General features: G+C 49.7%; 1 protein-coding gene across 3 annotated transcripts in view; it reads left to right on the forward strand.

Moving 5' to 3' along the window:
* Positions 1-11,346, forward strand: part of MKI67 (marker of proliferation Ki-67) — a 29,249-nt gene extending 17,903 nt beyond the window's left edge. For 2 of the 3 annotated variants that reach the window (XM_077877202.1, XM_077877203.1), the window contains 3 exons: positions 743-6,825; positions 7,686-8,132; positions 10,214-11,346. In XM_077877202.1, coding sequence (XP_077733328.1) covers positions 743-6,825; positions 7,686-8,132; positions 10,214-10,279 — 6,596 coding nt within the window. In that variant the 3' untranslated portion in view covers positions 10,280-11,346. Of the gene's footprint in view, positions 1-501; positions 645-742; positions 6,826-7,685; positions 8,133-10,213 lie in introns of those variants that run through there. The other variant, XM_077877204.1, reaches the window with a different exon arrangement.
* The last annotated feature ends 5,259 nt before the right edge of the window (positions 11,347-16,605 follow it).

Consider the following 16,605-nt stretch of genomic DNA (forward strand, 5'->3'; position numbering starts at 1 on the left):
GTCTTCTTTATTTAAAGGGGTTGACCTGCAGAGAGGTACAGTGATCTTTTATCATGGTTATATAAATTTCTCAAACTCAAAATAAGTGTACATAACCAAAGAGAAAGATACTGTGTGCACTGTGCAGTTATCACCTCTGATCTTCAGGATGGTCTGTGCCCTGGTGTGAGCCTGAGGTGGAAGAAATGAGTCTGTCTTTTTGTCCTCTACTGAGTACTGTCCTCTCACTGAGTACTGGTTACCCTGTACCTGTAATAGAGGAAACCGCCTACTACACTAACAGTGCCTCCTATGCCGACAAGCAGGTGTTTTCTATGCGGTATAGACCCCACGCAAACTGAGGATAAGCCATGTTATCATGGTGGTTCAGCAGGAGAAATAGCTCTTTGCTTCTCGTGTTTGAAGAAAAGAATGTCCGTGTTCAGGTGCCTGAGACACAGAGATGCAGTCTTCAAAAGACCCTTCTTAAGGAATTTTTTTTCTTTTATCTAATCCCTGTAGATCCTAATCACCACCTCAATATGATCCCACTGTATGTCACCGGATACCATTCTTCTTAAGTGCGTGGTTCATATGTAAGACAGACTTATGGCCACATAAGTAGCCAGCTTCCTATGCTTAGCCAGGTGGGTAGGAGGCTGAATTATTGGCTCTTCTGCAATGTTTCCTAAAGGTAAAATACCAAATTGGCACAACACAGGGAACAGAATATATTTCTCATGTGTGTTTCTGTTTCCTGTAGGAGAGAATGTATTCTCCATGAGTCAGAATGCATTACAAGAGCCATCTAATCAAAGTCCTGCAAGCCCTGCCCTCAGACGACAGGCTATTGGAGTAAATACAAACATCGAGAAGACTCCAGGATCAGGGGCAGAGCCTCGGAAGTCGGCATCAAATGAAAACAGGCTTCGAAGGTCCGAGGAGCTCAGAAATACACGGATGCCAGGTGTAGGGCCCAAGGACGGAGAAGCAGAAACAGACATTGCTGAGAGCACTTCAGGACGACATCTGACAAAAATTCCACAGCGAGGGCGGAACCTGGAGGGAGCGACAGAGGAATGGGAGAGCTATTCTGAAGCGTGTACGAAAGCTGTCCAGTCAGAAGAAAATTCTGCAAAGATGGTAGCTGTGAGGAGATCAAGAAGACATTCAGAGCAAAAATGGGAACCAGTAGCAGACTTGACCACCCTCACAGGATGGGAGGACCCAGAACCCAAGAAAGACTTGAGGGGCATCCATGGTCTCCAAACCCCCACTCACACCCAAGAACCAATGGATGTGGGAAATAAAACTGCAGAAAAGTGCCAGAAATCCTCAAAACCAGAAGTAGCTGGCATGCCAACCAGGATGAACATACAGCTCAAGACCTCTCCCCAGAGAGTGGAACAAGAGGAAGAGCCCTCAGCTCTCAGGAAGCCCACCCGAACTCCAAGAGAAAGCACACACACACACAGAGAATCAGGAGGTGGTGATGAAGACATCAAATTGTTCAAGGAAACTCCAAAGAGGAAACTGGACTCTGCAGAAGATGTAACTCGAAGCAAGAGGAGGTCAAGAACACCTAAGAAAACTGCCCAGTCCTTAGAAGACCTGGCTGACCTCAGAGAGCTCTTCCAAACGCCAAACCACAAAGATAAATCAATGGCTGATGGCAAAGCCACCAAAGTACCCTGCAGACCTCCACTAGCAGAACCAGTCAACACACCAACAAGTAGAAGGAGGCAGCTTGAGACCCCTCTCCAGAAGGTGGACCTAGAAGAAGAGCCCTCAGCTCTCAGGAAGCCCACCCAAACACCAAGGAAAATCATGCTTTCACACAGAGAACCAGGAAATGGTGATGAAGGCATCAAATTGTTCAAGGAAACTCCAAAGCAGAAACTGGACTCTGCAGAATATGTAACTGGAAGCAAGAAGAGGTCAAGAACACCCAAGAAAATGGTCCATTCTCCAGAAGACCTGGTTGGTCTCAAAGAGCTCTTCCAAACCCCAGAACACACTCAGTACCCAATGGCTGATGACAAAACTACCAAAGTACCCTGCAAATCTCCACTAGCAGAGCCAGTCAACACACCAACGAGTGGAAGGAGGCAGATCAAGACCCCTCTCCAGAAAGTAGACCCAGAGGAAGAGCCCTCAGCTCTCAGGAAGCCCACCCAAACACTGAGGGAAAGCACACACTCACACGGAGAACCAGGAGGTGATGATGAAGGCATCAAATTGTTTAACCAAACCCCAAAGCAGAAACTGGACTCTGCAGAAAATGTAACTGGAAGCAAGAAGAGGTCAAGAACACCTAAGAAAAGCATCCAGTCCTTAGAAGACCTGGCTGGCCTCGGAGAGCTCTTTAAAACACCAAACCAAACAGATAAACCAATGGCTGATGACAAAACCACCAAAGTACCCTGCAAATCTCCACTAGTAGATCCAGTCAATACACCAACAATCAGAAAGAGGCAAATCAAGACCCCTCTCCAGAAAGTAGGCCTAGAGGAAGAGCCCTCAGCTTTCAGGAAGCACACCCAAACACCGAGGGAAAGCACACACTCACACAGAGAACCAGGAGATGGTGATGATGAAGACATCAAATTATTTAACCAAACTCCAAAACAGAAACTGGACTTTGCAGAAATTGTAACTGGAAGCAAGAGAAGGTCAAGAACACCTAAGAAAACTGCCCAGTCCTTAGAAGACCTGGTTGGCCTCAGAGAGCTCTTGCAAACACCAAACCAAACAGATAAACCAGTGGCTGATGACAAAACCACCAAAGTTCCCTGCAGATCTCCACTAGCAGATCCAGTCAATACACCAAGTAGGAGGCAGATCAAGACCTCTCTCCAGAAAGTAGGCTTAGAGGAAGAGCCCTCAGCTCTCAGGAAGCCCACCCAAATGCTGGGGGAAAGCACACACTCACATAAAGAACCAGGAGGTGATGATGAAGGCATCAAAAGGTTCAAGGATACCCCAAAGCAGAAACTGAACTCTGCAGAAAATGTAACAGGAAGCAAGAGGAAGAGGAGGTCAAGAACACCTAAGAAAAACATCCAGTCTTTAGAAGACCTGGCTGGCTTCAGAGAGCTCTTTAAAACACCAAACCAAACAGATAAACCAATGGCTGATGACAAAACCACCAAAGTACCCTGCAAATCTCCACTAGCAGATCCAGTCAATACACCAACAATCAGAAAGAGGCAGATCAAGACCCCTCTCCAGAAAGTAAGCCTAGAGGAAGAGCCCTCAGCTTTCAGGAAGCCCACCCAAACACCGAGGGAAAGCACACACTCACACGGAGAACCAGGAGGTGGTGATGAAGGCATCAAATTGTTTAACCAAACTCCAAAGCAGAAACTGGACTCTGCAGAAAATGTAACTGGAAGCAAGAAGAGGTCAAGAACACCTAAGAAAAGCATCCAGTCCTTAGAAGACCTGGCTGGCCTCGGAGAGCTCTTGCAAACACCAAACCAAACAGATAAAGCAATGGCTGATGGCAAAGCCACCAGCATACCCTGCAAATCTCCACTAGCAGAACCAGTCAACACACCAAGTAGAAGAAGGCAGATCAATACCCCTCTCCAGAAAGTAGACCCAGAAGAAGAGCCCTCAGCTCTCAGGAAGCCCACCCAAACGCTGGGGAAAAACACACACTCACATAAAGAACCAGGAGGTGATGATGAGTGCATCAAAAGGTTTAAGGATACCCCAAAACAGAAACTGTACTCTGCAGAAAATGTAACTAGAAGCAAGAGGAGGTCAAGAACACCTAAGAAAAACATCCAGTCCTTAGAAGACCTGGCTGGCATCAGAGAGCTCTTCCAAACCCCAGAGCACACCCAGGACCCAATGACTGATGGCAAAACCACCAACATACCCTGCAAATCTCCATTAGCTGAACCAGTCAACACACCAACAAGTAGAAGGAGGCAGCTTGAGATCCCTCTCCAGAAATTGGACCTAGAAGAAGAGCCCTCAGCTTTCAGGAAGCCCACCCAAACACTGAGGGAAAGCACACACTCATACGGAGAACCAGGAGGTGATGATGAAGGCATCAAATTGTTTAACCAAACTCCAAAGCAGAAACTGGACTCTGCAGAAAATGTAACTGGAAGCAAGAAGAGGTCAAGAACACCTAAGAAAAGCATCCGGTCCTTAGAAGACCTGGCTGGCCTCGGAGAGCTCTTGCAAACACCAAACCAAACAGATAAAGCAATGGCTGATGGCAAAGCCACCAGCGTACCCTGCAAATCTCCATTAGCAGAACCAGTCAACACACCAACAAGTAGAAGGAGGCAGCTCGAGATCCCTCTCCAGGAACTGGACCTAGAAGAAGAGCCCTCAGCTCTCAGGAAGTCCACCCAAACACCAAGGGAAAGTACACCCTCACACAGAAAACCAGGAGGTGATGATAAAGACAGCGAATTATTTAACCAAACTCCAAAACAGAAACTGAACTCTGCAGAAAATGTAACTGGAAGCAAGAAGAGGTCAAGAACACCTAAGAAAAACACCCAGTCCTTAGAAGACCTGGCTGGCCTCAGAGAGCTCTTCCAAACCCCAGAGCACAGCCAAGACCCAATGGCTGATGGCAAAACCACCCGTGAACCCTGCAGATCTCCAGTACCAGATTCAGTCACTCCAACAATCAGAAGGAGGCAGCTCGAGACCCCTGTCCAGGAGGTGGACCTAGAGGAAAAGCCCTCTTCTCTCAGGAAGCCCACCCAAATGCTGGGGGAAAGCACACACTCACGCAGAGAACTAGAAGGTGGTGATGATGACATTAAATTGTCTAAGGAAACTCCAAAGAAGCTAGACCCTGTAGAAAATGTAACTAGAAGCAAGGAAGGAAAGGCTCAATTCCTGGAAGACATGGTCGGTTTTAAAGAGCTCTTCCAAACTCCAGAGCTCAGCAAGGAACCAACAGCTATTGTCAAAGCCACAATAATGCCCTGCAAATCTCCACCAGCAGAAACAGGCAGCACACCAACCCACATGAAGAGATATCTCCAGATACCTCTGGGGGAGGAGGACTTAAAGAAAGAGCTCTCACCTGTCAGGAAGCCCATCCTAATGCCAGGGGAAGCCACACACACAGAGCAAGATCCAGGAGGTGATGATAAAGACGTCAGATTGTTTAAGAAAACCCCAAAGCAAAAATTGAACCTTGCAGAAAATGCACCTGGAAGCAAGAAGCAGCCAGGAACACCCCAAAAAATGACCCATTCTCTAGAAGACCTGGTTGGTCTCAAAGAGCTCTTCCAAACCCCAGAGCACACCCAGGACCCAATGGCTGATGGCAAAACCACCAAAATGCCCTGCAAATCTCCAGTAACCGAACCAGTCAACAAGCCAACAGGTAGAAGGAGGCAACTCAACACCTTTCCCCAGAAAGTGGATGTAGAGGAAAAGCCATCAGCTCTCAGGAAGCCCACCCGAACGCGGCGGGGAGCCACACACACACACACACAACCAGGATGTGGTGACAAAGATACCAAATTGTCCAGGGCAATCCCAAAGCAGAAACTGGACTCTGCAGAAAATGTAACTGGAAGCAAGAGGCAGCCAAGAGCACCTAAGAAAAATGTCCAGTCCTTAGAAGACCTGGCTGGCCTCAGAGAGCTCCTCCAAACCCCAGAGCACACCCAGGACCCAATGGCTGATGGCAAAGCCACCAGTGTACCCTGCAAATCTCCAGTAGCAGAACCAGTCAACAAGCCAACAGGTAGAAGAAGGCAACTCAACACCTTTCCCCAGAAAGTAGATGTAGAGGAAGAGCCATCAGCTCTCAGGAAGCCCACCCGAACGCGGCGGGGAGCCACACACTCACACACACAACCAGGAGGTGGTGATGAAGATACCAAATTGTCCACGGCAATCCCAAAGCAGAAACTGGACTCTGCAGAAAATGTAACTGGAAGCAAGAGGCAACCAAGAGCACCCAAGAAAAACGTCCAGACCTTAGAAGACCTGGCTGGCCTCAGAGAGCTCTTCCAAACCCCAGAGCACACCCAGGACCCAATGGCTGATGGCAAAGCCACCAGTGTACCCTGCAAATCTCCAGTAGCAGAACCAGTCAACAAGCCAACAGGTAGGAGAAGGCGCCTCAAGACCTCTCCCGAGAAAGTAGACCCAGAGGAAGAGCCGTCAGCTCTCAGGAAGCCCACCCGAACGCGGCGGGGAGCCACACACTCACACACAGAACCAGGAGGTGGTGACGAAGACAACAAACTGTTGAATAAAACCACGAAGCAGAAAGTGGCCCCTGCAGAAAATGTAATGCTCAGGAAAAATCGACCGAGAGCACCTAAGGAAAAGTCTCAAGCCCCGGAAGACCTGGCCAGTTCCAAAGAGTCCTCCCAAATGCCAGGTCACACCAAGGGACTGGGAGATGAGGCGAGTAGCATCCAGGAAACTCCAAAGCAAACTCCAGACAGAGGGAAACCTGTGAAGGTTTTGCAAAGAGGGGTCAGGGCCCCCAGAGGAAAAGCCGTGGATGACCTGGTGGGCCAGAGAGACCCTCTTGTAGAATCTGGAAGTGAAGGCAGCGTTTCCCTGTCCTCCAAGAGGAAACGAGGAACGGACGGAGGTCAGACAGGAATGAAGAGGCTGCGCTCTGCAACTTCTGCCCAGGACACTGCAGAGGAGAAGCCACCCCAGAAGAGGAGGAGGACAGCTCCCAGAGAAGGATGTGACCCACCGGAGCAGCCCCTGACCGTGAAGAAGAAGCTGAGTGTTGTGGTGGAAAAGATAGAAGTCATGGGAGACCTGCCCAGGAGCCACAGAGAGGCTGAAGCAAAGGGACAAGAAGTAGGAAGGATGACCCCGCCACATCAGGTGATGCTGGGTGTCCCGTGGTCATGATAGGCCCTCTCGGATGGGGTTCTCCTCTGGGGGCTGATGTTGGGTGTAAGTTGTCCTCGGTTTGAGTCTCTGTGGATATCTTTTCCCGGGGGGTGGGGAGGTTCTGCATCCTACGCTGAATAACTGCAGACCAAGGTAAAGAATCATTTTGGGATTTGTAGAGAGACTAGTCTGGGGAAAATAAGTAGTCAAAATGGCTACTACGCATTTTGACCATAGTTTCTCAGGAACTGATTGAGTTCTCCTCGTCTGCAGGAGTGGGAAAGGGCCCGAGAACAGGTGGGAGCTTAGTCCTGTGTGGTTCCAGGCCCCACCAGCAGGAGCACTGGGCCGGAGTGGGATCTGCATCAGTCTTCATGGGGTTAGAACAATCTGCATGGGGGTTTGTGTCCTGAGAACGGTCTACCTGCTGGGCTGGTGAGGTAGAGAGGGTTCCTCCTACACGGAGAGAAGTTGGTAAATCCAGTTCCAGAAATCCCAGTTCTCCTGTCCTGCTCCAGCAATGATTGGTAAAGGATTAGGAAGTCATTTACTGCCTGAAAAGGGGGCATTTTTCTAGAGTGCCCTTTATATGTGTGTTGTAATCCGATTTGACACCTATGACACTCAGATGTGGTGATAAGGTGTAGACCGCATGCCTTATTCACGGTTGAGCAGTAGGGAGGATTTCTCCCTGGAGCAAAGTGATTCCAGGCACCTTAGAAAACAACTGTAAACTTTTCAGGCGAATTCTTTTAAGTTCCCTTGGATTGTGTGCGTCTCTCTGTCCGTGTCGAATTGTGAGAACTGTATTACTCATGATTGGCATGCTGCGGGTGTCTTGAAATTTTTAGGGAAGGTCCCTGCGCTCTAGACGCCCCAATAAAATGGAAGTGGAAGAGCAAAGACCCGAGCCTGTTACAGCAGCAGCCGCAGCAGAGAAAATGAAAACAAAGAGAAGTGACAAGAAGCCCCTGAAGACCTCCCAAGAGACGAAGCCACAAAGCCCAGAAGCCAAGAGTTCTGCTTCTGGGGGCAAAGCCCCCCGTGAAAGTAGAATGTGTCTGCGATCTGCGAGGCCGAGTAAGATGCCCTCGCCCGATGTAGCAGAGGAGAAGCAAGGGGAGAGAAGAGGGGGTGCTCTCGTGAAGGAGCAAGAGGAAGACGTGAGGCAGCCTTCCGCCCTGAAGCGTTTGAGATCCAGAAAAATCACAGACCCTCCTGGAGGAAATGCTTTGGAGAGCGAACCCTGTCACAGAGTAACTCGGAGTGCCAAGAGATGTGCCGAAAATACAAAAGAGGCAAGTAATTGACAGTTTTTCTTTCTTCCTTCCTCTCTTCCTCTCTTCCTTTCTTTCTTGCTTTCTTGCTTTTTTGCTTTCTTTTTCTTTCTTTCTTTTTTTAATGAGCATAGAGCATCTCAATATAATTTTTGCCCCATGTGCAAAAGCAAAACACGACGTGGAGCACGCTGGCAGCTCCTAGTGGCACCGGTGTAGGAAGCATGTGTCTAAACCACGAGGCAGGTCCTAGCTGTGTTTAGCTGTACCTGTCTCGGGAATCCCACTTCAAATAGAAAACTGACATCATGAAAACGCCATTCAGGACAAGCAAGGAGCTGATGTGGTCAGTACTTCCTGACTGCTTTACAACATGCCCAGGACGAAAATTCCAGATAGATGTCTCCAGTTTCCCCGTTAGCTCGGCAAAACTTACTAAAGCGGAAAGGTGGGCCTGGCCTGTCTGGGTTCGGCGGGAGTTCCTTTAGAAGCTGGGACGGAGGAAAGTCAAGAGTGTCCATAAGGCCAGCGGTCCTCAGTGCCTGCTCATGTGGCGTCACCTCTGGCAGGACAGGAGCCGTCTGTCCCCTGAGTAAATCCAAGACACATGATTAAATTCAGTCGGTGTCCTTCTGGGGAATACTTGATTTTTTTTTTTTTTCATTATTTTGAAATACTTGAAATTTTTTTTCAGTATTTTATCTGTTTATTTAAAAGATACATTTATTTATTAAGGAGTGAGAAAGAGAGCATGAGTAGGGGGAGCAGCAGAGGGAGAGGGAGAAGCAGGCCCTCGAAGGAGCAGGGAGCCTGATGCGGGGCTCGATCCCAGGACCCCGCGATCATGACCTGAGCTGAAGGCAGACGTTTCACCAGCGGAGCTCCCAGGTGCCCCTATTTTGTTAGTTTAAAAGAAGGGGGTTCAGCAGCTCCGAGTTTGGGAGGGCCGTAAGTTACTTGGCATGCGTCTCGAGACTAGAGGCCAGCGCTGGGGCCACTGCTCTCACGTACACGGGGCAGCTTACTGCTTGACCTGGTCCGGTGCCTGCTGCAAAGGTAGAAATATGTTTACCTCATGCTGGAATGATGGTGATGGCACTGGCATACATCCCCATCTGGAGTGTCATTGGGTGGCCCTGCCGCCCCTTTGAGCCTGAGGGTGCAGGGACAGAGCAGGTGACGGTGGTCGGAGAAAACAGAGCGTATCCCACTCCGCCCTTTATAGCGTGTGAGGTGCCCATTCTGTTGTCCTCTGTGTGGGGGTCACCAGCTTGGCCTCCTCCCGATCTTTGGGTCATCGGAAGGCCATCTGCACTGTAGTAGGTGACACCTCCCATCGATATTCAGGGATTTCAGGTCATTTGCTTTCAAACTCTGCCTTCGATTTTTTTTTTTTTTTTAGATTTTTGTGTTTTGTCTTCCTGACCCATCCCTCCCGTCAATAGCGGGTTAAAGATTCCTTGGTGAGGTCGCTGGTGGGGTTGGCCTCCGAAGAATCCCCAGCATGACAGTCCATCTTGTCCTTGTCTGATGGGCTACGGGGTTGGTGTAAAGTAGGAGCAGATGCCCCACCAGCTCTGAGAAGGCAGGTGGTCTGTTGTGTTATCTAATTGTCCTAAGGGGTGAGCCTCCCTCAGCTCCTTGGAGCAGATGCCGCAGCGGGAGGTCATAGGTCACACCCGGTGCGGAGAGACTGTCCGCGTCATACGCAGAGATTCTTTAGGAGAACCGAGAGCTCTTGTCCTGTGTATATGTTTGAATTAACTTTTTTGAATGGTACTTTTTAATTAGTGGGGGAAAAAATGCATATATTTGTGGAGAAGTTTCCTTTTTCATTACCTTCATTATTAGGGATAAGTTACAAAGTTTCCTATTTAAATTTTAAAAACCAAGTAGTAAAAACAAAACATCTTAAAGAACGAAAGCAACTTTCCCAGGATACATCTCAAAAGAACTATCCAACCTTAAAATTAATTTCCTAAAATGGAAGTTCTGCATCACATCTAGTAAGGATTTGGGGTGTTTGCACAGAGTTGTTTACAAAAAAAAAAAAATTTTATTTGTCTCAATTACTTAAGAGTCCCATTTTTCTTTCCAAACAGGATAATGACCACGCGCGCCCCAAGAGATTAAGAACCCGACGTCGTCGGGACGATGAAGATATTTAGCTAAGAACCTGAACAGGGAGAACAGAAACTAATAAGTTCAGTTTAGTGATATATTCTAGTACAATATTTGGGTACATTTAAAAGGGAATTCTGTAAATAATGCTGAGTGTTTAAGGAAAGAAGGCTTAGAGTGTTGTCCCAGGATGGTCTGTTGAGAAAGATCTGCCGACCTGAGACCGTGAGGAAGATGTAGACCTTGGGTCGGGGCGGGCAGGGGGTGGGGACCCAGAAATGGCCTTTGCTTTGGCAGAACCAAGCCACGAAGCTCCTGGCCCAAAGCCCGTCCCTGTCGCCCACGCCAGCACTTGCCACGTCGCGCCGTACATGCTCTCTGTTGCTCTGTGTCCCCGCCAGACTGTGGAGCCGGGGCTCCTGTCCCTGTGTCCCTGGCCCCGGGCAGGCACTCAGGAGACAGTACGAAGGGGCAGATGAACAGGCTCATCGCGACGGGGACGCGTTTGGTCCTCTGCACCGAGCAGCCTGTCCTCAGGATCCTTAGCACGGAAGGGAGTCCAGGGGTGGCCCGGCCGCAGGGTGTCGGGGTCACCGATGAGGATCTGACGGGCCGCCGGCCTCTTCCGCTGCAGCGTGGCTGCCCTGGGACAGCACCGACCGGGGAGCCACTCGTCTCCGAACAGCCGCAGCTCTCGCAGCTTCTCGAGCTTTCCTCTTCCCTGTTCCAAGCTTTCTCCTGGATCTGCCCCTGGCCTGTGCTTTCCCTGACTGCGCCTGGCAGCCGCCTTCCCCCCCAGCTCCCACCTTATTCAGGAACCAACACAAGCCCCCCTCCCGAAGGACAGCCGTGTCCCCTCAGGTCTCCCACCCAGACAGCGCCCCACCGGGCCTCCCTACCTCTGCGTCCACTTCGTCCCATCCCCCTTTCCGTGTTACCTGAACTAGGAAGCAGAGCACTGAGTCCTCCCCGCTCACCCGTCCGGGCAGCTTGACGCGGGGATGGAGACCAGAGAGCGGAGAGGGTCGCTGTCCCCGACACTGTCCCTGTCCGTCCATTCTGCTATCGTGTCTGGCATGGGGCCATGTGCACGGAATAAAAGACATTTGCTGGATGAATGCGTGAATCCAGGCACGTCTGGGGCAGCGGTAGAGGCTCCTGGCACGGGGTCTAAGGCCAAGGAGAAGAGCGCTGGGGGGGCGCAGGGGTGCGGCTGGGAGGGGACGCCTGGAGGTTCCACAGGGCGGGTGGTGGTTGAGCTGGGCCAGACGGGGTGGGATCCTGGGGAGCAGAAAAAAGGGGAGTAGTTTAGGAAGTGTGGCCCTGATGAGAGAAGGCACTTTGTTTAAAGGTGTGAGACATGGTGCTGTGGTGGCAAAGTACAAGAAAAGGTAAAATAATGGGATTTTTCTATGATTAAGTTGTTCTGCCAGCACTTCGGATTTAGTAGTAATTATGAACCTTGCATATAGAAAAATTTCAATTAGCCACATGCCTGGGGAATGGGGCATACTGGTTAATTAAGAAACCCTTTAGGGTTCCGTTCCAACCAAAAATCTCACTCCAATAAGTCCGCGTATTTCCTCACCTTCGTAAGTGCGCAGTATGTCCAGAGCATCGTAGCCTGGTTTTCATTTTAGGGGCTGCAGGCACCGGATTAGAGAAGTTCATTCGAACAAGTGGTTGATAAAATGTGTCCACGAGACGCATGTTTCACAAGCGTTAGGGGAGCATCAGCCGGTAAGAACCAGCTAGGCCAACCTAGTGTCAGAGGACAGAGTGCGAGCAACGGAGACCCCCCTGCTGTGGGGACTGGGGACTTCTCCGGGCCTCAGATTCCAAAGACTTGCTCCTACACACACTCAAACACACACATACTAACACGCACTCCTACACACATGCACGCTCATACTAACACTCCACACATTAATACTAACACCTGCTCCTACACCCATGCACACACATACTAACAGGCACTCCTACACACAGTCATGCTAACACATGCTCCTACACACACAGTCATACTAACGCGGTCCTACACACACATGCTCATACACTCCACATACTCATACTGACACATGATCCCCCCCACACACACACATACTAACATGCGCTCCTACACACAGTCATGCTAACATGTGCTCCTACACAGTCCTACTAACGCACTCCTACACACACTCCTACACATGCATGCTCATATACTCCACACACTCATACTAGCATATGCTCCTACACACACTCATACTAACATGCACTCCTACATACACACTTATACATGCTCATACTAACACTCCACATACTCATACTAACACATGCTCCCAGTCATACTAATGCACTCCTACACATACACACTCAATTAAGACTCCACATACTCATACTAACACATGCTCCTACACACACACACACATGCTAACATGCACTCCTACACACACACACTGATACACATGTATGCTCATACTAACACTCCACATACTCATACTAACACATGCTCCCACACACACAATTATACTAACACGCACTCCTACACACACATACACATAGACGCTCATACTACACACACTCATACTAACATGCTCCCACACATAGTCATATTAACATGCACTCCTACACACATGTACACTCATACTAACACTCCACACATTAATACTAACACATGCTCCTACACACACACACACACACACACATTAACAGGCACTCCTACACACAGTCATGCTAACACATGCTCCTACACACACAGTCATACTAACGCACTCCTACACACACTCATACACATGCATGCTCATACACTCCACACACTCATACTAACACATGCTCCTACACACAGTCATACTAATGCGCACTCCTACACACACCCATACACATACATGCTCATACTAACCACACACTCATACTGACACACTCCTACACACTCCTACTAACATGCACTCCTACACACACTCATACACATAGACACTCATACTAACACTCCACACACTCATACTAACACATGCTCACACACACATGTACACTCACACTAACATGCACACACACACACACACACACACTGCACGTTTCTCTGCCTAGGACCCTCCCTCTCCTCCTCCCAGACTCACAGGTGATTCCCTCCAGCCCCAAACCTGGTTCTGGGGAGGCTCCTTAAGGAAGCCTGGGTCGCCCATTTCCCGGGCTGGCTCGGGTCCCCATTCCTTGTTCTGTAGTCATCCTGCTCACGCAAGGCGTGCAGCTCTGGGGACACTGGAGCCCTGCCCGACAGCCTGCCTCCTCTGCAAGACTAAACCTTGTCCTCCCAAAAAGGGCAGATCAGGGACTGCGAGCAGACGAGGTGCCCAGATGGATGTCTGGGAAGTGAGATTTTAAAACCCACAGGACTTTCATTAAAGGAGGCTCTGAGGTAAAGAAGGCAGGACCACGAGCTGAGAGGGGGCGCACAGACCAGGGCTGAGGGCCTGCCTTGCCAGCTGGGCTGCGTCTCTACAAGCCTGACGTGCTGAAACCAAGACTTGGGTCCCGGCCACTGAGCCCTCACAGTAGCTCTGCGGGAGTGGCCCCATATTTAGACACGGGCACTCCAGGAACCCCTGGTCACGTCTCACCAGTCTGAACAGAAGCAGTGGGTCCAGGACAAGGATTCCACCCACAGCTGCCAGACAAGGCCAAGAAAATCCATGTGGCTCAGTCTTTTCTCTGGCCACCTGAGTACGATGTCCTAGGTCCTGGGAGGGGGTGTGCAGCCGAGTCCTGGGGGGTGGGAGCTGGTGGTGAGTGGGCTTGTCCTGGGGAAGACATTCTATCTGAAGGTAGAGAAGGGTGGTCAGATGTCTGGGTGTGTCTGGAATTTACCACTACCTGGAGGGGCTGAGGAAGAAAGGAAGGGGAGGCCCCTCTCAATCCTACACACCAATCAGGACGGGGGGCCTGGGCCTCAGTTGCCTGGCACTGAACCAGGGTGAGGTGTCCTGAGTTGGCACGGATAGACTACATCACAGATGTCAACTGTGGAAACAACGTCCACCTCTTCACTAAAAATGAGTTGAGATACGTGACTGGGATACTAGCATTAGCTGGGCTTTCCAGGAGCTTCCTCTGGATGAGGACACAGATCTGGTAATCCAGCCACAGTTCCCCGATTCTTACTGTGCGGACAGCCCGGGCCCCCCAGGACATGGTCACATCCCTCCCCCATCGTGGGGCCTCTAGCACCGAGGGTCATGCTGGCACATGGGCATTCAGCTGGGAGTTCATGAGTGCTGGTCTTTACAAAGGAACAAAATGCCCGTGATTTGTGCACACAAAGCCCCTCCTCATGTCCGCATGATGATTTCATAGGAATTAAAGTTCTATTCGGTATGTTTATCGGGTACTGCCAAGCAAGAGCCACACTGAGGACCTGGCTGCTGGAAAGAACCAACCTTGTGCTCCTCAACCCAGTCTGTAAGCTGGTGAGGCCCAAAGCTTCCTGGACAAGGCGGTAAGCAGCCACCAACGACAATCTCCTCTAATGCATTAAAGGAAAATATGTATAACATGAATAACAGAGGGTCGGTGTTGATGTTGATGTGATTAAATAACGGTGATAAATCGATGAGGAAAATTCAAGGGACACAATTTGGAAGATGGATAAAAACTACAAATCAGTGATTCACAGATAAAATACAAGAAATAAAAGTGTGAAAAGATGCTCAACCCCCCGGAAGTTAGGGAAATACAATTTGAAGTGAAGCAGGATTTTTTCACCTGTCAGTTTTGCAAAAACTAAAAGGTTTGGTATTATCCAGGGTTCATGCTGTGTAGGGAAACAGGCACCACTGTTCCACGGGTGGCAAATGAGTTGGGACATCTTCGAACAATTCGGCAGTTGCTATTCATATTTAAGATGATTTATATTAAAATGTGTAGACCCAGAAACTCCACCCCTAGGAAGCTCTCCCAGAGAAGTACTGTGCACATGAGAACAAACATGCATGTGTGCAAGCATTGTCGTCATGACCCTGGAACACAACAAGGCAATGGAAATAAGCTAACGACCACCAGAGTTTGTGAGGTTTAGAGAACACCGAGCAGCCCTCGAAAGCCACGTAAGGAAGCTGCCAGTGTGGATGTGGCCAGAAACTAAGACAGAATGCTGAGCAAAAAGGCAACACACAGGGGACATGTTTCGTCACTTCTAAGATGTTTAGTTTTCATACATGAGTTCTCTCACATGCAGACGTATCTCATCCTGGAGTCCTCTGGTGCTTGGAAATGCCATGTAACCTGCCAAAAGGCACATCCCTAATCCACATCATCCAATCCTAGCGAGGTTCCACTTCCCTTGGAGGTGGGTGTTATAACCTGCCAGTCTGTCCGAAGTCACTAGCATGTGGTATCGTGTTTGAATGTTTCCATCTGATGGAGTGGTTGTGGTGGTAGGAGGGGGGTGCCTCCAAGGCTGGCCTGGTATACCTTCCTTCCCTGAGGCTGTGGGCTTGGTCAGACTGGTTGGTTGAGTCACCTGGTCCCAGTTGGCTGGTGGATGCCCATTCTTGCCCCCACCCCGCCTCTCCCAGACCTCCCCCACCACTTGTCTGCATCTTCACTTTTCCGGTCCCTTGCCCCCACATCCTGCTGTACCTAAAGCTGATAAGGGACATGCAGACAGACCCATAAGGAACACCCAACAACGAAAGGGCCTGTAGGAGCAAAGGGCATTTCATAGCAGGTGATATTTGGGGGTGGGAGGGGCAGAGAGAGGGGAATAAAAGGTCATGAAAGCATCCATTTTAACAAATACAATAAGCCTCATAACATGTATTAAATAAATACAACAATAAGAAGCATATGTTTAAATTCCATGACAAGCCTGGAATATCTGAAAGAGGACGCTGGCGTGTGGGTCCAGGAAGGAGGTGCAGGTGGCAGGGGCGCAGAGAGAGATTTGGGAATGATCAGAGACATATGGATGTGCAAAAGGGAGGCTTAGCAGGGTTTCAGATCTGGGGAGGCCAAGCAATGTTGGAAGGCTTTTCTGATTCCACCCACCCGTGGACTTGAAGCATTTTGTCCTCCTCCTTGGGGACTCCGAGAAACCATGGCTCCGAGCACAGAGCCCAGTTTGGACTCTAATTGGAGCACAGGCTCCCAGAAGGGTGAGTTTTTACTCTGTGCTGCACACACAGCTCACGCCTTCTGAAGAGCACCGGGGAGCTGGGCCAACCCCATGGCCACCATGCCCGGTGTCCGGGCTGTTTCCATGCCAGGGCTAAGCTCTATTCTAGAAGTCCCAAATTAATGGTCTATATAAATCAGTGTCTACCTCCTAATGAATGTCTTGTCTAAAAGGACGTAAGGCACAGGAATGCAATGAAGAGACTTCGTGGAAGAAAGAGACACAGGC

This window comes from Canis aureus, chromosome 29 (genome assembly GCF_053574225.1).
Source record: "Canis aureus isolate CA01 chromosome 29, VMU_Caureus_v.1.0, whole genome shotgun sequence".
NCBI classification, from domain to species: domain Eukaryota; kingdom Metazoa; phylum Chordata; class Mammalia; order Carnivora; family Canidae; genus Canis; species Canis aureus.